Here is a 26,696-nt window from a genome sequence, read left to right as displayed (position 1 = left end):
AGAGCCCAGAACTCAGGCCTCCTCATCTCCAGTGGGAAGAAAAGCATCCCTGTTGTGAGGTAGGGACTCGAGGCACAGGTGCTTTAGGGAAGCTGCCCGTGCTCCTTCTTTGGGAAGAGGTGGCATCTTGGGTGCGGCTCAGGTATGAAGCTAGACAGACAGCTCAGAACTCAGACCACACACCTGAGAGCGCCCTGGCCGTGTCAGCAGTGCCTCTGCGAGGTCCAGCACAGGAGCCACACCTGCCTATTTAAATTAACTCAAATCATGTGAATCCAAAATCCAGCTCCTCCGGCACAGCTGGCACGTGTCAAACGCCGAGCAGCCGCACAGACGGTGCTGGACAGCGCCATCTAGGCAGAGCCTTCCAGGGGTCTCCACGCGTGGACCCCAGGCCAGCCCGCCCTGGCAACGTGTGAGCAACACCCCTCCTCGGGCCCCGCCCAGACCTGCAGGGCCACACTCGAGTGGGCCAGCCCCCTGTCTCCCAGGTCTCCCGGGGTCCTGGTGCGGCTCAAGTTTGAGGACCAGTGTCTGAGTCATCTGGGGAGTGTGTTGATGATTCGGTTTCATTTCTGTGGCCAGGCCGTTTAGTTTCATTTCTCTCACTGTTTGTTGGTGACGGGTCCAGGGAGGGAGTGGCTCACACACCACATAAAAGGGGAGCAGAGAAGGGAAGGAGGTGATGTGCCTGGTCCCTGCCCTGAACGTGCACAGGTAAGAGCGGGGCCCGCGCAGGGAGGGCTGGTTCGCGTCTGAAATGCAGCAGATGTGCCTTTAAAAGCATTTCCTGAGTGACACGTGACATTTGCCTGGTGAGCTTGGCTTGAGCCAGAGGCAGGGGCCGTGGAGATAAGTTTCCGATGCTGCCTGGTGGGAGACGCAGGAAAGGCTGTGTCCCCACTGGCCGCAGCAGCCCTGTGAACGGCGGGAGCATCCCGGCGGGGAGGCAGCTGGCCTTGGGGCACAGGGTGGCCCCCAGCCCAAATCTGGCCAAAGCTCTTGTGGCCACAAAGGGATGGCTTTGGGGGTAGCTTTGCTCAGTGTCCTACAGAGTCTGGGGTGGGTGGGGAGCTTTGTGCCCCAAAACCTGATCTCTGGGGGCTTTGGGTGCCCCTCCTCTGGTGGCATTTGTGGTACAGTGACACGATGTGTTGGGAAACCGGCTGTCACATGGCGGGGCGGGGCAAGGTTGAGACCTGACTTCCAGCATTTGCGGATCTCCTGGTGTAGTTACTCCCACCATGGCGATCCCAGCCCCCGGGGCCGCCTGCACTCAGGGCTGAGGTCCATCTCGGAGCTGAGACAGAGCAGAAAGGAGACGGTGATATTGATGACACATTTTTAAAATTGTTCTTTCTCATGGCATATAGAATTTTGTCCCTAGTGGTTTGAAAAGGAGCAGGGCTCCAAGCCACCCTTCCTTGCTCTCTGTCCTTTCACGCCACTATACCTTTTGTCCCCATAAGGAGCACTCAGGGCCTCCTAACTTAGGACACGATCTCGACCGAGGTCTGTGTATGTCCTCTGTCTGCTTGACTCACATACGTGTCCCAAGGACTCAGGTTGCTCAAGAAATGTCCTTGAATGAGTGGATGAATAACAACTGAATAAAAAAAAAAAAAAAGGAGACTAGCATGGAAAGATAAGGCTGTTCTGTGCCTGTGGTTGGGCAGCCGTTACCCCACACCATGTGGGTGATGCTGGGCTAGAGCGAAGAGACCCAGCAGAGTGACACTGGCAGAGCTCTTGGAGCCAGCAGTGGTGGACGTGCCCTGTGGGAGACACAGATTGCCTTAACTTCAGCAGGTTCTGCCATGCCCCTCACGGCCATTTGCACCTTTCTGAGGAGTGGGGTTTGCTTTATCCTTAATCAAACCTCCCAACTTAGCGGGACAATGTGTACTTTTGTCCGCTATTTCAAGACCCCCGGGAGTGATGGCAGGTGCAGGGCAGAGAGCTTCAGAGATCCGACTCCAGCTCCGCCGAGCTAGGACCTCTGCTTCCCTTGGTGGCCCGGCTTCCTCATCCACAGGATGGGCAGGTCCCCCTGCCCTCTCTACTCGCAGGCTCTCTTGAGAATTCGGGGAGATGATAGAAGCAAAACCAACCTGGGTGCCAGAAGGCTTCTGCCCACATATGGGGTGTCCAGGCGTGCCAGTCACAAACTCCCCACACTTCTCACCACCTCCGCCCCACCTCCTCACCCAGCACCACCCTGGCCGAGGCCCGGCTTGCTAACCACCAGCTGTCTGCACCTTCCCCCACCAGGGCCTTCCTTTCCCATCGTGCCTGGAGAGAGGGACCTCTCTTTGCAAAGTGCTTTGGAATTGCAAAGTATGACTTTAAGCGCATGTAGGGAAATCACCTCCACTTTGTAGTTTGGGGACTTTTTCCAGCCCTTGATGGAGATAAATACAGGGACAAGGCTGAGCTTCTCAAAATCGCTCTCGCTGTTCCTAGGACCCCCCTGGGGCCCCCTGGTGGAAGATGGAAGGGCAGGACTGGGCATTGTCAGGCACGGGCCTCCCAGGTGTGCATGGCGGGGCCGGGGCGCCTTCCCGAACACCCCAGGAGGTAGGACCACGGGCTTCTCTTCCTACTGTTACTCCCAGTCATTACCCACCTGTGATGAGCTGAGCTGTGTCCCCCAAAATTCATATGTTCAAGTCCTGGCCCCCAGAACCTCAGAATGCAACCTTACTTGGAAATAGGGTCTTTGTAATTAAGATGACGATGTAGTAGAGTAGGGGGCGAGCTAATCCAACATGACTGGTGTCCTCATAAAAAAGAGAAATTTGGACAGAGACACACACACACAGTCTGCTTCCTGCCTCTCACTCAGCCTGGACTGGCCTCCGCCATCCTCCCCGTCCTCTCGTCGCGCACACACCCTCACGCTGCTCCAGTATCTGCCGGCCCTGCGCTGTTTGCTCTCACAGCAGATTCTCAAACCTTCTTCATTCCGGGTGCCCTGAGTGTCTCAAGGATTCATTTGTGGTCTCCCCTGCCCAGGGGAAATACCTAACCATTCTATTTATTCATTAGGTCGGCCCAAATAACTCAGTAAGAGTACGCTGGGTGGTGTCCAACTGATGCCTCCGTGTACCCCTGGGAAATTTTAATATCCCATCGTGCCCTGTGAGTTTGCTGGAGTACCCCAGGGTGCCTGGGGGCACAGTTTGGGAATCACGGTCTTGCGGTCTTTGTTCGCCTGCACGCCACTCAAGGGGCCTGTCTATGGCCTAGGAAATCTCACCTAGGTAATCGGGGTGCCTTCAACATCGGGGTGCCGTCACTGTGGACCCAGAGGCCAGGCTGTCCGTACGGGATGAGGTCTGACCCCCAGGATTCCGGGCCAGTGCTCTTCCTCTCAGTGAGGCTGCCCCGCCTCCCGTTCCTCCAGGTGGTCTCCGGCCAGGCAGCTGCGGAGAAATACCGCAAGAGTCAAGTTTGGGGGCCGCCAGGGGAGGCTGGGCTCAGGTTGCAGGTCCTGAGCCTGTGGCGTCCGTGGCCCAGGCAGGCAAAGAACTCGGGTTCCCTGACTTGGCCGCAGGTCCAGCCAGAACCCCCAGCCCTGTCCTCATGCCAGGATGGCAGACAACAGGGAGACCGTCACGAGGAACACTTCCTTGGCGGTGATCAAGGGCATGGTCGGAATCCCAGGCACGGTGCGGGGCAGCTCTCTCCTGCCCCTGCAGCCCTCCTCCTGCCCTCCCCTCTCGGCCCTCCCTCAGGGCTCTGCTTCTTCCCCGGGCCCAGGGCGGGGCCTGAGTGACATTGCAAAAGGCCGTCTTCCTCTTGCCCACTCTGGTCGTCGCTGGCACCTAGGACCACGCTCTGGTCCTTTGTCTTTCTCTATCTTATCAAAGATCAGTCCTATGCTCCGACCTTGGTGTGGTCCTGGTGCCCGGCTGTGCCACACAGGAAACCCAGGTGTTCATATTTCTCAACACTGGTTTCAGTTCCTCTTTCTCATGAGGTCAAGGTCTGTGGGCTCCAGTGTTTGTGTTTGCACTGTGTTCCGGAAGCTCCTGCGTGGGGGCAGATGCCTAGAGGAGCAGCGGCAGGGCAGGGTGGGAGCCCCTGTGCTCAGGCCTCCGGACACCCCTTCCCCGGTGCCTGTGCGCGTGACCCTAGCTCCACCCGTCCGCGCGTCACCTGGGTCCTGCGTGTCCCCAGGGGCCCACAGGCTCCCTAGAGAACCCACTCATGCAGACGCACCGTAGACATGGCTGAAGATTTGCAGGGGACAGAGGGTTCACGAGGCACACGGCACACACCGCTCAACCCAAACCCTGCGCCCCCTGCTCAGCCGGCCCATGTTGGAAGATCCTAGACCGCAGCCGGGAGGGGCACCGAGGGGCTTCCCGCCTCACCGCCCCCCACCCCACCGTGCTGTGCCGCTGCTCACCCCTGCCTCCCCCGTCACACAACTCACCCCTTCAAATTCTCACCGCTTTTTTGCAGAGCAGTCTGTGTCCTGCCTGTCCCCCTAGACTTGCCTGCCCAGCCCATGGGACAGCTGAGCTGGACCCGCCTGCCCCGAAAACAGGGCGAGGGTGGTGACTGCTAAATACCCAAACAAAAGAGCAAGCACCCAAGACATCTGTGCTTCACACAAAGCTCTCCTTTCCCTTGTTCTCTCTTCCCATGAAGAGCAAAAAACATCAAAGCTGAGTTAGACATCACTCCCGCCAGCATCAGTTTTGGTTTTATATTTTTTTTTTAATTTCAGAATATTACGGGGGGCATAATTTGCTTTTGTACAGTTTGATTCAAAGCTATAAGTGTGTCCATCACCCAGACGGTGTGTGTTGTACCTGTTAGTTTTGTTCCTGGGCCCCAACTTCACCCTGGGGGAGCTCCCACTCTCCGCCTCTGGAGGGGTGGGTGGCTGGGAGGTCGGAGCCCCAGACTCCCCTGACAGCTAGGCCCAGGGAGGCCGCCTGAGGTCTCAGCTGGCAGGGTGGGCTCCAGGGGGCCCTCAGGGTGGGCTGCTGGGCCCTGGCCAAGCCCCTCTTCTGCTGCCCCTGGGAAAGGTTTCCCCGCAGGGCTGGAGGCTGTTTGCACCATCTTTAAATAGCCTCATCTCTCAGCCATCCCATAAAATTGCTGCCTTGCCCTTCGGATTTTATGGTTCTCACATTAGGAAACTTTTCTGAAAACAGGAAGTGCTTTTAGGCCCCGGTGGGAGGAGGGGACCGGAGGAGGCCTGCAGAGCTGGGGAGGGGCAGCCGGGCTGGAGGATGGAGGCGAGGGGTGGCGGCTGTGGTCTTCCTCTGAGTGGGTGTGGGCACCCCGGTGGGGACGTCGAACCCAGGAGCCACCTGCTCCGACTGGAATGTTGGCAGGTCTCTGGGCTGCTGGGATGAGGACGACTCGTAGGGAGACCAAGACCAAGGCCAGACGCACACTCAGGAGGCGTTAGAACGAAACAGGCTCTGAGTGAAGCTTCGTGCAGAGAGAGGCAGCCAGGCCAGCACAGAGGGGACATGCAGGCTGGGCAGGTTTTAAGCCCCAAAGTGCAAACAGTCTCATCTAAAGAGATGGTGCTGCCGCCCACCCACCGGAGACACTTTCTGCCTTCGTCCAGGCCCGCTGCCCCGGCAGAGCGGGGCCTCTGTCAGGGCTCGTGTGTGGATGCGGGATCGGGGCCTCCGTCGGGGCTCGAGTGTGGATGGGGGATCGGGGCCTCTGTCGGGGCTCGAGTGTGGATGGGGGATCGGGGCCTCTGTCGGGGCTCGCGTGTGGATGCGGGATCGGGGCCTCCGTCGGGGCTCGAGTGTGGATGGGGGATCGGGGCCTCTGTCGGGGCTCGTGTGTGGATGCGGGATCGCGGGCAGCAGGAGGGGGGTCTGGGCAGGGGCACAGCCTGGGGAAAGGTCCATACGGGAGACCCCACGAGAATGACTGGTCTCCGTCCCTGGTGACCTCCTGAGGGGCTGTTGCAGGAGCGTGTCCATCCAGGAGGTGGGAAAAAAAAGGAATCATCCCCAGGCCCCCAGGGTGGGAGTTGCCCTGGGTTCACTTCCTCTCCTCCAGGCTGGGCTGAAAGCCCGCAGAGGTGGCAGATGGTTTGAGGGAGAACTCTGGCTGTGTGAGACACAGTCCTACAGAGCCTGCACCCTGTGGCTGCATGTCCCAAAGCCCCAGGACTCTGGCCATGTGTGGACCTTGCCTTTCATGCCTTTCTCTTGTCCACACTGTGTCCTTTGTTGTATCTGATCTGGTCTACATGAACTTTGGTCAGGCCACTCCCCAGCTCAGAGCAAAGGCTCCCTGGGGCCCTACCTACATCTTCCAATCTTTTCCCCTTCCCTCCTCTGCTCGGTCACATGGGCTGTCTTCTGACCTCAGGACATTTGCATGTGCCTTTCCTCTGCTGAGAAGGCCGCTCCCCAGTTCCTCCAAGGTTTGCTCCTCTGCCCATCCCACTTCCTGTTCACAGGCACAGCCTCCGAGGGACACACAGGGTGGGACTGGGTGGGTCAGGGTGGAGAAGGTTCCTGCCCAGAGCCCGGGCCTGGTCCCCAGTCCTGGCTTGGGCCAGTCACTGGACCTCCCAGACATCAGTCTCTTGCCCTGGAAAATGCACATAAGGAGAGAATGTGTAGGCTTGTCGCAAAAGTTAAATGTGTGTCTTAGCATGGTGCTGGGTGAGCCCAAGGCTCAGTGCCACCAGCTGATTTTAACAGGGTGACTCCATCCTAGCGAGGCCACAGCCTGAGAATTGTGACACTCAGACAGGCACTTCCACCAGCAGCCTGACCAAGCCTGGGCGTGAGACGGTGACCACGGGCCTGAGCTGGCTTCAGGCAGGCCTGAGAGGTGCTAGCTGTCATCTCTCCATGGCTAAATGTTCTCCTGCCTGGTCCTGAGCCGCAGAGGGGCTAACACCATGGATGGCAAAGACCATCAGGGGTGACAGAGGGACACTGAGGCTCTGCCCTGGAACGTGGGCAAGAGCCTCAGTGTCCCCGTCCCCAAGCCCTGGGCCCGTGGAAACATGACTTGTGCTCCGCGGCTGCCAAGGGCCCCTCCTGCGGACGGGAGGCTCGTGCGGGGCCTGGCTCCATGCCGTGTGCAGGGGGTGGGCTGCAGGGTGAGGGGAGGAAGGGCTGGCAAAGGAGCGGACGATGGCAGGAGGACTTCCTGGTGACCTGTGGGCCGCTGTCCCGCCTTATGTATTTGCAGAGCTTGTCAGGAAGATTAAAGCAACTGAGAGAGCAGATGTCTAAGGCCCACAGAAGGCGAAGTATACTTTCTTCCCAACACCATGCAAAACCAGAAATGAGCTACTGCCAGCAACAGCCGCCACCATTTGGCGGCGAAGCACCAAGACAAATGACGTCTACCCCAAACTGCCAGGCAGCAGAGGAGAAGGACGCTGATTTCCTTGCCAAGAACTTCGACTTCCTAACTGTGAACAATGAGCCATTGCAAGGAAACTGGAGCCAAGCGAGCGCCAAGGTAAGTCCAGCGTAGGGACAACCGGGCAGGGCGGATTGTGCCCCCAGTGCAGGTGGCTGGCGGGTAACAGAGCCAGCCAGTCTGTCTCCCCCTGCTTGCCTGGTCACATCCATCAAGGACCAGGGACGTTCTCAGACTGCTGCAGTAAGGAGCCGCTGAGCCCGGGGTCCGGGGGCTTCTGTTCTGTGTGCTGGGGCTTAGCCTCCCAGTGTCACCACTGCCGGCCCACCCACTCCCCCTCCGCAGCCCCGGCCCAGCTCCTGTCCTCCCTCTGGCCCCACCTCCATCCACAGCCCACTCCCTGCAGCAGCGCAGAAGCCAGGTCTCAGAGGACGGAACACAGGGGCCCCAGCAGGGGCACCCCCCGTTCACCTCCTCCCCTCCTGCCTGTGACCCCATGTCCTGGCTGCACAGATCCTGCCAGGTCCCCCACGGCAGTGGGAACCCCATCAGAGACCCAGCCAGTGGCATCTCTTCTGCCTTCTCCAGGGGCCCGAGAAAAACCTGTACAACCAGTACGAGGAGAAGGTGCACCCCTGCCTCGACCTCATCGACTCGCTGCGGGCCCTGGGCGTGGAGCAGGACCTGGCCCTGCCGGCCATCGCCGTCATCGGGGACCAGAGCTCGGGCAAGAGCTCCGTGCTGGAGGCGCTGTCTGGGGTCGCCCTTCCCAGAGGCACCGGTAAGCTCCACAGTGACAGCCCCCTGCCAGCCACAGAGCATCCCTGGGGCGCAGCCTGGTGTCAGAGGCAGGCCTGGCAGCGGGGGTCTTGGTGGGGCCGCAGGCCTGACGCCCTTCTCATTTACATAGCCACGGCCGCCCGGTATCGCCAGGGTCCGGGGACCTTGCTGTCTCTCTGTAGTGGTCTTTGTAAGAATGTAGAAGCATTTCCTCTTTGATGAGATTAAAGTGGCAAGTTTTAAGTGACACATGAAGCCTTTTTAAAGAATATTGTCAACATTTGTCATTGGCGCGGCCATGGTGTAATATGACACCGTGGTCCTGTGTGTGCAGAACAGAGAAGCTGTTACACACTTGTAATTTAATGAAATAACGATCAAGGAGAAAGGGAGGGGTGAGAGCCCCAGCGTGGGCATTGGAGAGGGTGCAGCGAAGGGGTCTGCACAGTGGGTAGGCAGGCGAGGGGAGGCTGGCAGGAGGGGAGCAGTTTCCAGACCCCGAGAGGGAGCAGAGGGAGCCCCATCCCTTCTCCCCCAACTCCTGCCAGCGGTGCTCACCTCCCAACCCAAGCAGAGCCCAGGGCTGCCCCACCCTGCCGGGTCCCCAGCAGCAACTGCAGGGCTGAGGGCCCCTCCCTGCCACCTGCAGCCTCGTCCTTTCCCAGCGCGTCCAGTAAGATCCCTCAGCCCGGGCCCTGGGGCGGGAGAGAGCAGGCTCTGGGCTCAGCATTTTGGGGACAGAGACAACAGGACAGGGAGTCTGAATGCCAGGGGGCAGGCAAGTGCCCAAGCCGGAACATGAGGAAAATACCTCCCAGGGCCAGGGGGGTACAGGGGCAGGTACCGGGGCTTCTTGGCAGGCGTGTGGTCTGCCGGCCCCAGCCCCCGCCTTTCCCAGCTCGCAGCGTTAGAGTGGGGAGCGTCGGGAGGGGTTGGGGGCCCCACAGCATTGCATTCCTTCTGTCCCCTTCCCTGGGCCGCCCACGGGACCCACGCAGGGCCTGCAGCAGACACCCCGCCACAGGGGTGCTGGGGGCCGGGGTGCGCTGGGGCCCCAGCATCTGCTCGTCACTTACAGAGCAGCGGGTGGGCACCCGAGGACGGCAGCGCTTCCCAGAGCCCTGTGCCTCCTCGCACCTGCCCAGTCTGGACCCCTCGTACTACTGGGCCCCGAGAAGGGCCAGAAAGTTCAGACAAGGCCTTTGGGGACACCAGGGTAGGTCCTGGGAGGTGCACTCGGAGGGACCAGAGGCATTTCTTTTAAAGGACACTTACGAGGTTTGGGGACCTGTCTCTCAGGAATTGTGACCAGGTGTCCCCTGGTGCTGACGCTGAAAAAGCAGCCGAGTGAGCTCGGCTGGGCGGGAAGAATCAGCTACCAGAAGACGGAGCTGCAGCTGCAAGACCCCTCCGAGGTGGAGCAGCAGATTCGCCAAGGTGAGCCCCCGCGGCTGCGCTCCCGAAGCTGCTGCCCTCGCGCCCACCGCCCTGCAGTCCGCCCCACCGCCCCTCCAGGCCCTGTCCGGGCCACTCTCATCCCACTGCCCCCTGCTGGAGACCCTCTAGTGGCTTCCCTTCGAGGGTGGCCACAGCCCACTGGCTGGCTTGCCCTGTCCTCCCCTCGACCCCCGCACCCCTGCTCAGGCCTCCTTCCCTGAACAAGGGAACATACCCTCTCCTCCTTCTAGGCGTTTCCAGGAGCTGCCCCCGCAGCCTCTCACACTTTCCCTTCTCTTCACCTGCCCGTCCCCACTCGTCCTTTGGATCTCAGTTCTCCTGTCCCTCCCTGGGCAGTCTCCCCGCAGGACCCCTGGTCCCGCCCCAGCTGTCCAGGTTGTCAGTCTCGCTGCTCCAACCCTGGCCACGGTAGAGGCCCCCACCCAGCTCCCCCAAGCACAGACCTTGCCCACCGTCGTTCCTGCGAGCACAGACGGCACCGTGTCTATCGATGCTGCTGTGGGCCAGCACAGAGTGACAGAACAGCTCAGTTGCTCCTGAAATCTGGGGCCATACCCTCTGAGGGGGCCCTGCGGGTCACCCCCTCCCAGGACGCAGCCCTGCCCGCCCTACCAGGCTTGTCCGGCTTTCACAGCCCCTTCCTGGGCTCAGGGGCGTAAGCAAAAGATAATCCGAATGTGCCAAGAACCTCTGCAGGGAGGACCCCGGTTCAAGGGAGGCATTTGCATTAGTGAATAGCAAATTCGGTATCAGAGAAGGGGTCCTTTACACCTGCGGTCCCCAACCCCCCAGCCAAGGACCAGTACTGGTCTGTGGCCTCTTAGGAACTGGGTCACCTGAGAGCTCCCCCTCCTCCCGACCGCCCTGGTCCCCCCACCCGTAAAATTGTCTTCCATAAAACCGGTCCCTGGTGCTACAAAGGTTGGGATCCCTGGTTTACACGACCACCTGGGTTCAGCCCTTCCCTGAGAAGCTCCTTCTGCATGTGTCAAAGGGCTCTCTGGAGGGATCCCTTCCCAAATAGAGAAGTTCTGCCCCCAGTTTTCATTCAAATAGAGAAGCTGGTGGAGACCCCCAGTTGGCAAGTTTCCTGACTTCACATTGTAAAGGTCTGCACCCTGGCTGTGCCCACCACAGCCACCACGGTGCCCCCAGCTCCTCTTGCAGCGTTTGTTGGCATCGTCTGGGGTCTCTGCAGCGTGGCTCTGTGGGGCAGAGCCAGGCGAGCTGTCTCCAGCAGGACGCTGGGGCACCATGGGTGCACGCTGGCTCAAGGCTCCGGGTAAGAGTGAGCAATGAGCAAACCACAGCCAGGGCATCTCTGGAATAGCACCCCAGAGGCCACGCCTGTAATCCTAGCACCCTGGGAGGCCGAGGCAGGAGGATCACCTGAGCTCAGGAGTATGAGGTTGCTGTGAGCTAGGTTGATGCCATGGCACTGCAGCCTGGGCAACAGAATAAGATTCTGTCTTAAAAAAAATAAAAATTTAAAAATTAAAAAAAAAAAGAACAGCATCCCAGAGCCCCTCCACTGCTGGTGGGAAGTAAGTTGTGTGACCACTTTGGCCATCTCCACTAAAGCTGTTGGCAGGAGGCTACGGTTCCTCACCCCGTAGACTTCTCCAAGCTCCTTGGTGTCCCTAGCTCCCCCCAGGGCAAGCCATCCAAGGGTGGGGCAAGGAGGAAGCTTGTCACCTCCACCGTCTCGATTTGTTAGAAACAAGTCCCCCTGTCCAGCCCACACTCAAGCCTCCACCTTTTGGAGGAAGGAGTGTTGAAGAATTTGTGGACTTATTTTAAAAGCACTGCAGCACCCACTGGGAAACGTTGAAAGCCCGTCCCCGGTCCCATTGCTAACATGTTGGTGTGTTTCCCTGGGGGGGTGCACACACACTCAGCGGCTTCCAGGACGGTTCTGCAGGCTTCTGTGACATGTTTTCTAAACACGGGGGGCTCTCTGGAGCTCCCATTCCCTGGAAACAAGAGCCTCCACTCGCCTTTGGGAACAGGTGTTTTCCCTCGCAGGGGTCCTTAAATCAGACTCTGGGCTCCCCCTCTTGGCCTCCGCAGCCCAGGTGGCCCTGGCCGGGAATGGCACTGGCATTAGCCACGAGCACATCAGTCTGGAGATCAGCTCCCCCGAGGTTCCAGATCTGACCATCATTGATCTTCCCAGCATCGCCAGGGTGGCTACGGGCAACCAGCCGCAGGACATCGGGCACCAGGTGAGCCTTTCTAGAACGTGGGAACGGGCCGAGCTGACATGGGGGAGACTCCGAGGTGTCTGCCTGCGGCCCCAAGGGCCCCGGTGCGCTCCCCGAGCCCCGAGCCTTGACACTGAGTGATGAGGGAGGAGCCTACGTCTCCTTTTTGCCTACAAATTCTAAGCAATGTGATTGAATTTCCCTAATTTGAATGAGCTGAGCTCCTTTAAGAACAAATCGCAGGTAAAAAGTCATTACTATTAGGAATAAACACGTGCAGAGATACTGTCGAGATCAGAGACCTGAGAAGCCCGCTGCTAGAAAAACCGTGTGGTGGGCAGGCATTGCTCTCCTGAGCACCTGCTGTTTGGGGCGCCGTGCTGGACTCTGCGTGAGGACACTGGGACAAATAAGATGTCACTGATGGCCACAGAGGCATCTCTGGGCTTCTGGGGCAGATACAACAAGTGCACAAATCACTCTAACGAAAGGCAGAACCTCGGGCGAGATCTGGAGAGGAAGGAGGGAGTCAGAGTCTGCAGGGAAGAGAAGGTGCCAAAGATGGGCTTTGAAGGGTAAGCGGGAAAGCACCAGGGGCAGGGCACGGCAGCTGGCGGCAGACATGCCACAGGAAGGGGGTCACGCTCTGGGGCAGCATTGCTTTTGTGTCGTCCTGTCTGTCTGCCATCTGCACTGTCGGATGACCAGAGGTAAGGCGTGTGCTCTTTCTTTCTCCGTGTGACTCTTTGGCACCAGATCAAGGAACTCATCAAGAAGTACATCCAGAGCCAGCAGACAGTCAACTTGGTGGTGGTCCCCTGTAACGTGGACATCGCCACCACGGAGGCACTGAGAATGGCTCAGGAGGTGGACCCCAATGGGGACAGGACCATAGGTAAGAAGAAAGAACCAAGCTTCCAGGGGACAGGAAGGGAGGGAGAGGCTCCTCCTATCTTCAGAAGGTCCCGGAACGCAGTGCGATTGGAGATGCCTTGTGTGTGCGTTGAGCACCAGTGCTCACGGGCTGTCTCGCTGAGGGCTGCAGTGGTAACCGCCTGCCCGGGAGACCGAGCTATTTGAATACTAACACCTCCTCAGGAAGTCAGTACCACTGCTTATTTATAGACTGTTTACTGGTCCTCTCACTGGCCACAAATTCAGACAACCGAAAGTTCTCAATAAATATTAGCAGTTATTACTACAAGTCAACCAGTGACTGTACTCATAGGGTACACATAATCAGGTCTTAGTATAGCACAAAACAATAGAACATAAACGCAAATTCTCTGTGCATTCAAGGTCAAGTACAGAGATAGAGAAAAGTGCGCTAAGTCTGAAAGGGAAAGGGGATGTTTGCTGACATCACAGCAGCATGATTTGCAATAGCCGGAAGGTGGGAGCAGCCCAGGTGTCCGTCAATGGATGGATAAAATGTAGCATACACAGAAAACAGAATATATTTAGCCTTAAAAAGGAGGAAAATCCTGAAACATGCTACAGCATGAATGAACTTCAAAGACGCTATGTTAAGCGAAATACTAGTAACAAAAAGGCAAATACTGTGCGATTCCATTTCTATGAGGTCCCTAGAGTAGTCAGATTCATAGAGACAGAGATTGGAATGGTTTTTGCTAGGGGCTGGGAGAGGGGATGGGGAGTTAGTGTTTAATGGTGACAGAGTTTCAGTCTGGGAAGGTGAGAAAGTTCTGGAGATGGATAGTGGAGATAGTTGTACAACCATGTAAATGTACTTACTGCCACTGAACTATAAACTGAAAAACGATGAAAATGGTAAATTTTATATTATGTGTATTTTGCTATAATTTTTAATAATAAATAATTTTTAAAGAAACAAGGTAACTAAAGGCAGAGTGAGGGGGAAAATCATATTTTTGTTGAGTTATCATGTTGTAGATTTGAATTCCGTGTATTTTGTTACATTTCTTTTAAAAAGGAAACTGAATAAGTATCTACATAGTGCTTCCAGGCCGGGTGCGATAGCTCACACCTGTAATCCCAGCACTCTGGGAGGCTGAGGCAGGAGGATGGCTTGAGCTCAGGAGCTGGAGGCTGCAGTGAGCTGTGATGACACTGCTGCACTCTACCAGGGGCCACAGAGCAAAACCTTCTCTCAAAAAAATAAAACCCAAAAAAAACAAAGAAAAAGTCAATATAATGCTCCCACAGGATGAAAGTAGAGCAGATTTGATGAATCAGAACAGTGGTTTATGGAATATCAAGTTTCAAAAAGAACAGCGAGTCCACCCACTCCTCTGTAGCCTCATGGTCACTGCCTAGACCAAGCTGCCATCACCTCCCGGCTGGATTACTTGAGCTCCCTCCTGGCGGCCTCCTGGCATTCACCTTGCCCACACCGTGCACTGTCCACTGGCTTCCAGCCGTGTAAATCGGGCCATGCCCCTCCCTGTCGTATTCTCCACTGCCTCCCTCTCCATGCATGTAACCACCCCCCTCACTTGACTGCAAAGCCCTGGGGGCCTGGCCCGCCTGCCTCTCTGATCACACTGCTCTCTGCCTTGCCCACTTCTCTGCAGTGTGGCTCGGCCGTCCCAGCCCCTCTCACCCACAGCCTGGCGTGCTCCCTCTCCATCCTCCCTGGGCTGGCTCCCTCCTTCCTTCGGATCTCAGTCCACAGGGAGGCCCTCCCTGTCCGCCCAACCTAAAACCGCCCACGCACCTTTGCCTCAGTCAGTCACCAGCACACCACTTTATTTCAAAGTGCACAGCACTTGTCGAAATCAGTTATTCTTCTCTATTTCTTGTATATTACTAGATTAATCTATCTGGAGAGAGAGTTTTAGGAATAGCCAGACTTAACCACAAATTAAAACTAAGGACTAAAAATAGCAGAAGATGACATCCAGGTTTCCAACATTAAAAAAAAAAAAAATACAGCAGCAATTGGACACTCAAGCAACACAAACAAAAATAAGCACTCAGAGTTCAAAGCTGAGGGCAGAAGAGTGGGCGAGGGAGGCAGGGAAGAGAAGGTCAAAGGAGGTGCCCACAGGATGGGGGAAGGCTGAGTCTGTGCGGGAGACAGAGACAGGGGACACAGACCTGCCTAGAGTGGGGAGGGAGGTGCTCTCTGCAACACGGCGCATGGAGCCAGGCCACTCTGATGACGCATGCGCCCTAGTGCCGGCACACAGCGGGCACCCAGAACATTGATTAAGGAAACTATAAATGAGACTGAATGAATTGAGTGACAGGGTGAGCAGATGAGCCCATAGAAATGCAGTTAAGAGGGCTGATGAGAGGAGGGTGATGGAGCCGGTGAGCGGCTGTCAGACGCTGGGGCTGCAGAAGACCTCGTTGGCCCATAGCCCAGCAGGAATCAAAGGTATCCGAGGGGCGAGCTGACCTTTCCATGGCCCTTCTTTAACCATCTCGCAGGGGTTCTGACCAAACCTGATCTAGTGGACACGGGCGCCGAAAAGGGTGTCCTGGATGTGGTACAGAACCTCACGTACCCTCTCAAGAAGGGCTACATGATCGTGAAGTGCCGGGATGAGCAGGAAATCACAGACAAGCTGAGCTTGGCAGAGGCGACCAAGAGAGAAATCATGTTCTTTCAAGTGCATCCGTATTACAGGTGAGACTCTTTAGAAAAGCCCTGGAATTGGCCTCCACGAAAGCCGTCTCCACCCACCAGCATGGGCCAAGATGGTGACCAGACTGCACATAAAATTACATCATGTAGTATAACCTAGCCTTGCCTCGTTTGGTGTTAAATTTATTGGCTTATTTAAACAAACTGAAACAAATTATTGCTTCTTGGATGCTAGCAATGGTGACCATCAAAAGCTGGAATGTGACCTTACGTAGAGCATAGAGCGTGTCAGTTTCCCAAGATGATTTCACTTGCTTTTTCATTTGAGTCCCATGAAATCTTAAGAGCTCTGTGAGGCAGGTCGAGTTCTCATTTTTATAGATAAGAATGATGAGGTCAAACGGAGAATGCAAGCAGGGCTAGAAATAGGTCTCCTGACTTCCAGACACCTGTGCTTACCATGGCAAGGAGCACACATCAAAGCCTCTTTGTGAACCTCCACCTTCTTAGCGCCTACAGATCGGTTTTATTAAATATAAATTATCCTGCAGGGACTCTGCAGTTTGTAGGACGTTGGGGTTTCCCCCATCGAACTGGATATTTTCCCCCTTCGTTTTACTCAGGAACTTGCTCCTGCTGAATGCTTGGGGCCCAGGGTGATAAGACGGGGGGGTCACTCCTGCTTTAAGGACAGACATAGTAGGAAAATGGTGAATTTGGGCAGAGCAGCTTTGCTACTCTCTAACTATGTGATCCTGCGACATGAGCCGCTACTCCACCGGGCTGTGGTTAGGATTAAGTAACACGACAAGCACAAAGGTTGGGATTAAATAATACGACATAGACCGATGGCCCCGACTCAGTGAACACCATCCTGGTTCCTTCTTTCTTCCGCTCTGCTCCTGCCCTGGCACATGCCGCCCCGGGGAACTGAGCTCACCCACCCCCTTACGCAGCCCAGTGCAGGAGAAAGGCTCACACAGGTCCTTGCTGAATGCACGGTTGTCGTTGTCGTTTCAGAGCTCTCCTGGAGGAAGGGAAGGCCACAGTGCCCCGTCTGGCAGAGAAACTCACCGCAGAGTTCGTCATGCACATCAAGGTGAGACGGCGGGCCGGGTTCCGCGGTACAGAAATGGCAGCCTGCCCAAGTCACCGTCTCGGCCTTGAGTTGGCCAAGATGCCCCACTTAACGGTCCAAACAGGCACATTCTGGAGACTGTCTCACTCATGGTCACAGCTCACAGGAGAGCTTCTGAAACCAGGAAGCGACAGCTACAGGATGGTGAAACACAGAGCTGAATCAGAAGGAATAAAACGATAGCACCCGTTTAGCAATGCAGAGAGGAACGGCCACTGAGTTAGCGATTTTTTCTTTTTCCAATAGGTTGTTAATACTTCACAGTAGAAAAGAACTTTCCAAGCCTCAAACTTGTAAGGAAACATCAGTCTGTAAGAAATAAATCAGTTTTTATTGATTCTCAAAAATAGACAACTATAGACAAAGTTCTCATGACATCATCAGTTATAGGAAAACTTCAGCTTAGTGCTCATTGAGAAAGTGGATATTTCAATGCTTGCCTGAACCTTCACAAATGAGTTTAAGCAGCACGGGAAGATTTAAGTTTACCCTTAGAGCAGAGACGATTCCAGGGACTCAGTCCATGTGAAATTGTGTGTCAGGCAAAAGCAGTGAATTCTTTGAGCCAGGAAGCTCAAACTGAAAGATTATTTAGTTGGGAGGGGCCAGTGTTCTCAAATCTAATGCGCACAAAAATAACGGGACATTTTGTTAAAATGCGATTCCTGGGCCCCGACCCCAGAGTTTCTAACTTGGTAGGTCTAGGCTGGGGCTCATGAGTTTGCATTTCTAAGTTCTCAAGTGATCCTGGGAACGTACTTGGAGGAGCATTGATTCTAGTAGAACTCCCAAACTTTGGAGAAGATGTTTCTGAAAGCTATATCCTGTCTAATTGAGGAAAATACCTTTTATGCAAAAAAAAAAAAAAAAAAAATTTGCATTTTGATGACTTTTTTGGTAACTTTTTTCTCAACACTTAAATGTTTTAATCTAAACTTTGTAATATTTTAAATTAATTTTAAAAATTTAAATCAAGACTCAATTATGATAATAACTTGAAATATCAGAAGTTAATACACTTGTGCCTGTAGGTACAAATTGTTCCCCAAAAAAGAGCCTCCAAGACCTTATTAATGTCTTGGTGTGACCCATCTTGCCTAGCCTTGGTGTGCTGACTGACCCCAGACCACCTCTAACCCCCAGTGCCCTCCGCCTGCCCAGCTGGGTATCTGCCTGCAGGGGCTGGGGAGAGGGTGGACAGGGTGAGATTCCACATCTGCCACCACCTAGATCAGCGTTGGTACCAAATAATTGGATTCTCTGGGCCTTAGATTCCTCTCTGGCAAAAAGGGGCAGAGCACTGCATTGCGGGATTGAGTGAGATGAGGCGGGTGTCACCAACACCTAAGATGCACCATTTTCCAGTTGTAACATTCAAATTGTCAAACTGTCTTTGTAATATTTTGCTCAGAACTCACTCCCGTTGTTAGAAGATGAAATCAAGGAGTGCCACCAGAGGGCGACAGAAGAGCTGCGCCAGTGCAGTGCCGAGGTCCCCAGACAGGAGACCAACAAGCTGTTCTTTCTGATAGAGGTGAGGGTTTCCACGGGACTCCACGGGACACTGCGTCCTTCCCTGGTGGCCTGCAGGTCCCAGGGGCGGCCTGGGGCGGTGACAGGAGCCCCGTCCCTGTGCCCCGCCTGGGACACGAGGTGGGCGGGATCTCCTTGCAGCCTTGGCCCCAACCCCACACATGCTGGTGCAGGGCCAGCCCTTTCCTATGATTACAGCACACACGAATGCCCTGATATCATTTGCAGAAAATTAAGGTGTTTAATAAGGACATTGAGAAGTTAGTGGAAGGGGAAGAAGCCGTGAAGGAGAACGAGACCCGCTTATACAACAAAGTCAGAGAGGAGTTTAAAAGCTGGGTAAACGTCCTCGCGGCCAACGCCCAAAAAGGTAAGTGCTGGGGCAGAGCTCCCCCAAACATTGTCACATTTACCAGGACCAGAGGCTACTTCTGGCACATACAAAGCGTGCAGAGAGCTGAACATACCCACGGAGGAGACCAGGGGCCCTTAGTCATCGGCAACGGCTTCCCAACTGCAGAGACCATTCCAGACGGGGTTGCCCTCGACAGCTCAACAAAAGGCAATTCTCCTGCCTCCGACTTCCCACTTGCTCCCTGGTTTTGAGGCTAAATGGCATTTAATGCCTATCTGAGAAAGTCCAGAGCACCCTGGCTGGCGATCCCCGAGGGGAGGGCTACACCCATGGCAGGAGTCTGGATGACCTGGGAGCCGGCCCCCAGGAAAGCTGTCAAGCTGCCGTTGTGTTGAGTGCACACCCGCCGGCTGGCCATGGCGCTCACCGAGGACGCACCAGGCACAGAGCCTTCATTAACTGGCTAAATGTCAGCATTTGAGTGTGGTCTGGCAGAAAAAGTGACCCGGGATATTTTTCCTTTTGCTGGTATTGAGACAGAGCACAGCATGGCTGCCAGGGGACAGGGGCAGGGTACCCACATGAAATCACTCACCACCACCCCTCTGGAAGGTCTAGGGCGCCATGATCTAGTTTTAGCAAAACCAAAGAAAAGACCAAATGAAGTGGCAGTTTGTTAACCATGGAAACATGCCTGAGTGAACTGAAAAATTCCACTACCCCAATACCCTCCTTCTCTTTGCCCCTAGTCCAAAAGCAGAGAGATTCCTGGTTTGACCAGAGCCTCCTGGCTTCACCTGGCTTAGTTCTAACTCCCGGCGCTCTGGACGGATGCGAGTAGGGTGTGTGTGTGTGTGTGTGTGTGTGTGCTGTTGGTGTTGTGTTTTTGTTCTAGCACTTGATAAAAACCGCACTATTTACTTCCATGGTAGGATCCCTCCTACCATGGTCTGTGGATGTATGCTCGGGAGGTCTGTAAGTGGGACAAGATTGAGTTTCTATTTTCATTTAACTAATCAGATTTTTTTTTCTACCAATTATAAACACTGAACTTCTCTGTTGGGGTGATGATTCTCAACTGAAATGCATTTTCATAGAATAAGATTTTTGTTTCTCAAAAGTCAGTATTTCTTGAACTGCCATTATCAGACCATGAATATTTTTTTTTCATTATGAACAAAACTCCATTTTGAAATACTGCTTTCGGGTACATTTGAGAGCAAGACTTTAAAAAACTTTTCCTACTTTTGAAATGCCTATGGAATTATTAGAATTTACCATGATGATATCTTATATGTTACAGTTAAAAATATTATTCATGAAGAAGTCACAAAATATGAAAAGCAGTATCGTGGCAAGGAGCTTCTTGGACTTATCAACTACAAGACGTTTGAGACCATCGTGCATGAGTACATCCAACAGCTGGTAGACCCCGCCCTTGACATGCTCCAGAGAGTGGTTGGTGAGGACTCTCTAACGGCCCCTCTAGTAACTTGCGTAGACCCTGTTGCCTTGAGGGAGAGACCGGAATGTGTTAAACACAGGGTTCTCTCTGGTGTGCTGCGTTGTACTCTGGGAGCTGGCCAGAGCTACAGATTCTGACCTGCAGGATGGGAACCTGTACCAAGGTCTCCAGGTGGTTTGGAAGCACACTGAACTTTGAGAAGGCTGCACTTGAGTGCTATAGAGGCTTTCCGTGCCTGTCCTTCAGAGACGTGAAGGAGAAGGGTGGGAGGAGGGGTTCTTCCGACTTTGGGGCAGGGGCGGAGAGTGCACACGAGCTCCACCTGTATCACATGTAGCCCTGGACACAGCCATGTGAGGAATGGTCAGATGCTAACCATGGAGAGAACACACATCCCTAGAAAGCATGGAAAATCCACAGGGCCTGGCCAAGGTGTCTGGTGGCCAGGCTGCCTTTCTTCCAGGGATTCTGTGCCGCCCTCTTGGTCTGCAGGTCTGGGGAGCTCAGCCCTAGAATGGGGTCAGTGTATCATGAATTCTCCTGCCTGTGTCTTTAACCCATTTTTTCCTGCTTGAATTTTACTGATGTTTTGTTCTTTTTTTGGTCAGAAATTGTCCACGAAGCTTTCATTGACAGGGCCAAAAACAATTTTAGCGAATATACCAACCTTCATCAAAGAGCCCAGGTAAGTGCCCCGTTCACTCGCTCACCACCTGGGCTACTGGCTGCTCCACCTGGGTCTCCCCTGTGAAAGAAGGTGGATGTTTACTGCGCCTTGGGGCTGCAGGGCCAGGGTTGTAAGTGGCAGCCTGGCTGAGCTGGTGACTCCAGGAGCATCTCGGCTTCTGCTCAGGAGTCCTCTGCACTCCCAGGAGGAATGAAACAAGGCACGTGACCCCACCGTCTGTTCCACGTGACCGTACAAGGCCCGGCAGGACGTGGGGCTACGCCCTGGGACTGGCTGGTAGTCCAAGTCATCCTCAAGCACAGAGGACAGCATTGTCTACTAGTCCTACTCCAAAATTTGTATAAGTTTGATGTAAAAATATTGTCACGGTTCTGTGGGTTTCCACTTAGCAACTCTGCCCTGAGCCGCCTCTCAGTAAAGGCAAGAAAGGGGGGTCTGGCCCCCACCCTGGCTCTAGATAAAAATCCTCTTCTGCCCAGGCCGGTGGATTGAAATCTCCTTCCGAAACTCAGGCCAGCAAGACGACAATTCCCGTCATTTTCCCACAATGTAACATAGTTTCTCCTTTCGCCCCTTTTGCCAGTTGGTAAAAATGAAATCTCAGTTCTGACCTCCACAACATCCTCAGGGGCTGGGCCTGGGTCCTGGGCGCCTCATCGTGGGGCAGGTGAGATGCTTGGTTCCCATCACTAAGATGTCCGCCATCCTTCCTGGCCTTGGCGCTGGTTCCCTGGGTCCTCCAGGCTCCTGCCCACAGGCTGGTTACCCAGAGCCTCGTCCAGCCCTGCAGGGCACAGGCTCTGCCGCAGGCCTTGGTGCTCGGGGGCCACGGAAATTCTGGCACCCTCGGGGGCCGTCCCCACTTCTGTGCTGCCCCTGAGACAGACACAGCTTGTGATGACTCCTTGGACCACCTGGGGCCTCGGCCCACACACTCTGCTCCTCCTGAGCACACGAGAGCCTGCGGGTCTTGTCACTTCCCTGTCACAAATCTTGAGGAGTGAGGGACAGGCCACACTTCTGCTCTCAGACGTCAAACCTGTGAGAGGGTCTGTTGTCCATTGTGACCACAGACACTCAAAGTAAAAGAAGAGAAACAGGCACCTGTGAAACCTCACCTGTGAAACTCTCTCTCTCAAATCACCGCCTCTGCCTTCGGTTTTCAAAAGTCGGTTTGAAACTCAAAGTCAGAACGTGATTGTCTTGGTCAGGCTGCTGCCACAAAGTGCCACAGCCTGAGGGGTTCAACAAGACAAATTTATTTCCCCTTGTCCCGGAGGCTCGAAGCCTGAGGTCGGGGTGCTGCGCAGGCAGCTCCGGTGAGGGCTGTCTTCCAGGCTGCAGGTGGTCGCCACCTTCCCGCAGGTCCTCACGTGGTGGGAAGAGAGCAAGAGAGCTCTCTGGGGCCTCCTTCGTAAGGCACTCATCCCCTTCATGAGACTCCACCCCTGTGTCCTCATCACCTCCCAAAGGCCACACCTCCTAATACCAACACTTTGGGGATGAGGATGTCAACATCGGAATTCTGAGGGACATCCAGTCCTTGACAGTGGCTTCTCTGCTGTGCAATCTCCTCCTTTCCCAGAATGCCCTGGGCTGCAGGGGTGATGCAGGGGTCTTGGGATTTCTGGGCAGTAAATACACCAAGCTGTCGTCCCACTGTGTTCATCGGCACTGGAGTCCCTCTCCAGGGCTTAGATTCAAGCAGAGTCAAGTCATGACAGTGACTGACACTGCTGTTAAAATGTGGACCAGACCCGACCCAGGAAGCAAACAGCTGGTGGTATGGGAGGGGTCGGTGGGGCAGAGAGAAAGAAAAGGAAGGAGAGAAGGCGGGTTGGCAATGGGGGAGTGAGGTGGAACCCTCTGGAAATCACTGTTAAATGTCAAGGCCTGCCTTGACCTTGGAGTATTTTTAATTCTGGGGTCAACATAGCAGTGGTTCCTCAATTGTTTAAGCAACAGGAAAAAGAAAAAGAAGTAACCTGTTTGTCTTTCTTATCTAACCAGTACCATATTGACAACATAAAAATGAAACAGGAAGAAAAGGCAGAAAACATGATCCAGCTTCAATTCAAAATGGAGCAGCTGGTTTTTTGCCAAGATCAGATTTACAGCGTGCTTCTGAAGAAAGTCCGAGAAGAGATTTTTCACCCACTGGGGAATCTGCCACAGAATATTCAGTTGAATCCTCTGGTGTCGAATAGCGAATTTGTGATTTCCGCCATCACTGAAATAGGTACCCACCTGAACGCGTATTTCTTGGTGAGTCCCAGGTGCATGGCCTGGTGCTCTCTGGCATCAGCAGAGTGGAGGTCGGGCTATTCTGACTGGGACAGCCTTCGCTGGGGGAAGAAGGAAGAGACCACTATTATGCATTAAGCCCTTTTGTGCTGTGATAAACTACTCATATATTATCTCATTTATCATTTTTCAGGAACCTTATGAGGGCACTTTTAACTAATTTGCCCCAAATCAATTTTTTAATGTGCCAGAGCATGTACTCAAAATTAATTCAGACCCAAAAATCCTTTATATTTTGTATGCAATGCATGAACTACAAAACCACTATCATCAGAATGCAGCAAAATGCAATGAGCACTAACGATGCTGGCAGTAAGGTAGCTTTCCCAGATGGTCAGAGGCACGTAGCTCTAGGCACGCCTCACACTTGCTAGCTCCACAACACACAAATGAAATCTCCTTCCCTTGGATTTTGTGACCCAATCAACTTTGTGTTTTCTCACCTTCCATCCAATATGCAGGTATCAGGGTGCATAGAGAGGGGAATAGCTTTTAAATTGCAAAGAAGCCTGACTCCTGAAGTCCCTTCTCAAGCAAAATAGAGAGTGGGGTTGCCCAGCCGTGGGAGCTGGCTGCCAGGCAGACTGGCCCCCCAGTGAAGACAGGGAAGGAACAAGGATGTGAAGTGGTCCCCATCTACTCTCAGAAGGGAGTCAGGGGAACCCCGGGCCAGCAGGTCTCTCCAGAGGGAAGGGAGCTCCTAGGATGCCCCGAGGTGGTGTGGGGGGCTTGCTAGCCAGTGATGGCGGGAGGGGGGGATGCCTGGGAGTAAAGAGGGTATGGCCAGGTCAGAACCTTCACGGGGTTTGATCCCACTGGCGTGGATAGGGCGGGGCCAGGGCTTAGCAAGGCCACTGCGTGTGCATCCAAGAATCCCAAGGCTTCTCTCTGCAAGCACAGGCCTTGGGCAGAGACCCCTCCAGTGACCCTTTCTTATTCCTTCTTCCAGGACACCAGCAAACGTCTCGCAAACCAGATTCCATTCATAATTCAGTATTTCATGCTCCAAGAGAATAGTGAATGGTTGCAGAAAGCCATGATGCAGATAATACAGGAAAAAGAGCGCTATTCCTGGTTCCTTCAAGAGCAGAGTGAGACCGCCAAGAAGAGAAGATTCCTTAAGGATAGAATCTACCGGCTCACTCAGGCGAGGAAGGCACTCTATAAATTCTCCGCCGAAGAGTGCCAGTGAAGGGTGACAGTGCTTTGGGCTGTTCCCTTGCGTGCATTCGTTCATTGCAAGAGGAAGTGGTGGAGGACGTTGCTTCTGTTCTGGGGCCAGACTCATCTGTTGCTGGCTGTGTCCCTCTTTGCTGTGCTACCCTCAGCACCAGAGCTTATATCTGAGGTTCACCTGGGCTTAGCTGTCATCTCCACCAAGGTCTTCTCTGACCTCCAAGGAGAGGTGGCTTTCCGGTCTTGGGCCCCAGGACACACAGTTACAGTGTTAGATACTGCTACCATTCTTTGCTAGTTTGTATTTGTGCCCCCCCCTTATTAGATTATGAGACCCCAGAGAGGGAAGGTCTGGATCATAATCTTCTTTTGTATTTCCATTATTTTGCACAGCACCTAGCATATAGTAACCACTTCATAAGTGATATGTCACTGAACACAGGAGTACTGTGGAGTGATGGAGATGCCTGAGGCTATCACTGAAGTCCAGGCCCTGGTCAACCAGGGTCCCTCAGCTGGTCACTTTCAGGTGCATCTGGTCGTGCCACCTGCTTCCCGTCACTCACTGAAATCGTGATTCCCAGCCCCCGCCCCCTGCAGAAATGAGCCTGAGTGACACTGTATTCTCCTTGAGTTGCTTCCACATGGCAGTGAGCTTCCATTGCTTCGTTAAGTCTTGAAGAAGAATTTAATAAGGAGAAACTTTTTTAAAAAAAATAGAGAGCTTCACACCAGTGATCATCTCTAGATTGGAGGACTGTGGGTAATTTTATTTTCTTTTTCATGCTTCACTGTATGTTCCAAACAATGAGCATGGGTCCCTTAATAAAAAGACAATAGGCTAAATGTCATGATTTGTTTGTTTTTAAACCCAAGTTTGAGATGGAAAGAGTGCCTCAGAAACATTCAGCTTTGGTCAGGGGTACACACAGGGAGGATACACATGAAATCTTTTCTTTACTTGCTATAAAAGAAGTTGGAGAAGAAAGTTCAAGTTAAAATCACAACTTGAGGCCGGGCGCGGTGGCTCACGCATGTAATCCTAACACTCTGGGAGGCCAAGGCGGGTGGATCGCTCAAGGTCAGGAGTTCGAGACCAGCCTGAGCAAGAGCGAGATCCCGTCTGTACTAAAAATAGAAAGAAATTATCTGGCCAACTAAAATATATATAGAAAAAATTAGCCGGGCATGGTGGCGCATGCCTGTAGTCCCAGCTACCCGGGAGGCTGAGCCAGTAGGATCGCTTAAGCCCAGGAGTTTGAGGTTGCTGTGAGCTGGGCTGACGCCACGGCACTCACTCTAGCCCAGGCAACAAAGCGAGACTCTGTCTCAAAAAATAAATAAATAAATAAATAAATAAGTAGATCACAACTTGACTTGCATCCCTCAAGAATTCTCTAGCAGATCTGTATTAAAATACTAGTGTATTAGTCTGCACGAGCTGCCATAGCAAATACTGCAGCCTGGGTGGTTCAAAATACAGAAATTTATTTTCTCGCATTTCTGGAGGCTGGAAGCCTGAGATCAAGCAAGGTGTTGCTGGTTCGGTTTCTTCTAAGGCCTCTCTCCCTGGCTTGCAGATGGCTACCTTCTCACAAGTCTTCACTTGGCCTTTCTCTTTTCTTCTTATAAAGGCACCAGTCCTACTGGATTAGGGCCCCAATCCTATGACCTCATTTAACCTTGACCTCTTTACAGACCCTATCTCCAAATGCAGTCACATTGGGGGTTACGGCTTCAACATATGAATGGGGGTAGGGGAGGAGGGGACGTAGTTCAGTCCATAACATCTAGTGTTAGGTCCGGAGCCAACAGGGAGACATTCAAAGCCTCATGTGTAGCAAAATACTGTTTATTTTGAGCATCTGGGTGCAGATGAGTGGAGGCCAAAAGAGCATCCACCATGAGGGAGGGGAAAGCTTGGGTTTTATAGAGGGTTTTCTGGGGGGAGTGAGTAACTGGGCCAGAGCAGCCACTGTAATAAATTTTTTTAAACAACAAATTTGTGGGACCCCTGCGTCCATATCATCCTACAGGGATAGGGAAGGGGTAGCTTCGTTCATATCGGAGGGGGGGGAGGGGGACAGGAATGTCATCATCGCTGCAACTGTCCGTGGTTGGAGTTAGGTTTACAACCTCCGGACTCCAGACTCCACACTCCCGCAGCTACTGTTTCACAGGATTTATGATCACTCTGTAAGTTTTCCAGTAAATGCATTTCATCCTATACACACTTTTCGGGTTCCCACCCTGAACAAACCTGACCGTAAGAAAATAAGCACATGCACTCTGAACGCAAAACTTGACCAACAGTTTGGAGGGTTTATTTCTAACTTGAAAGCCAGCAGGTCTGGCCTGAAACAACCCAAATGATCGTGGAAAGGCTGACACTGATTTACTGTTTCCTACCCACCCAGCATATAGAATCGGGGGGGTTCGGTTATCTATTGCTGTGTAATAAGCACCCCAAAATTTAGTGGCTTAAAACAACATCAATGTGTTCTTTCTTCGGATTCTGCAAGAAGTCTGGGAGGTTCCTGGGCTGGTGTCGGCTGGGCTCACCCATGGGTCTCAGGCACATGAAGGCCAGACAGGGCTGGGAGGTCCAAGATCTCACTCTCCAAACTACATGTTTATAAGGGACAGC

At 53.8% G+C, this 26,696-nt stretch overlaps 1 protein-coding gene across 1 annotated transcript; it reads left to right on the top strand.

The window, feature by feature from the left end:
* The first annotated feature begins 695 nt into the window (after positions 1-695).
* MX2 (MX dynamin like GTPase 2) lies at positions 696-24,867 on the top strand. The gene is made up of 14 exons (XM_069474938.1): positions 696-717; positions 7,198-7,473; positions 7,963-8,155; positions 9,454-9,591; positions 11,683-11,837; positions 12,573-12,711; positions 15,234-15,432; positions 16,411-16,489; positions 17,940-18,062; positions 18,290-18,431; positions 19,720-19,878; positions 20,490-20,566; positions 22,580-22,834; positions 23,823-24,867. The coding sequence occupies exons 2-14, from the start codon at positions 7,234-7,236 to the stop codon at positions 24,063-24,065; spliced, it is 2,142 nt and encodes a 713-aa protein (XP_069331039.1). The 5' UTR covers positions 696-717; positions 7,198-7,233; the 3' UTR covers positions 24,066-24,867.
* Positions 24,868-26,696: the final 1,829 nt, after the last annotated feature.

This window comes from Eulemur rufifrons, chromosome 7 (assembly GCF_041146395.1).
Source record: "Eulemur rufifrons isolate Redbay chromosome 7, OSU_ERuf_1, whole genome shotgun sequence".
Taxonomy (NCBI): domain Eukaryota; kingdom Metazoa; phylum Chordata; class Mammalia; order Primates; family Lemuridae; genus Eulemur; species Eulemur rufifrons.
The sequence above is the reverse complement of the archived record's forward strand: the minus strand, read 5'-3'. Positions and strand labels throughout refer to the sequence as shown.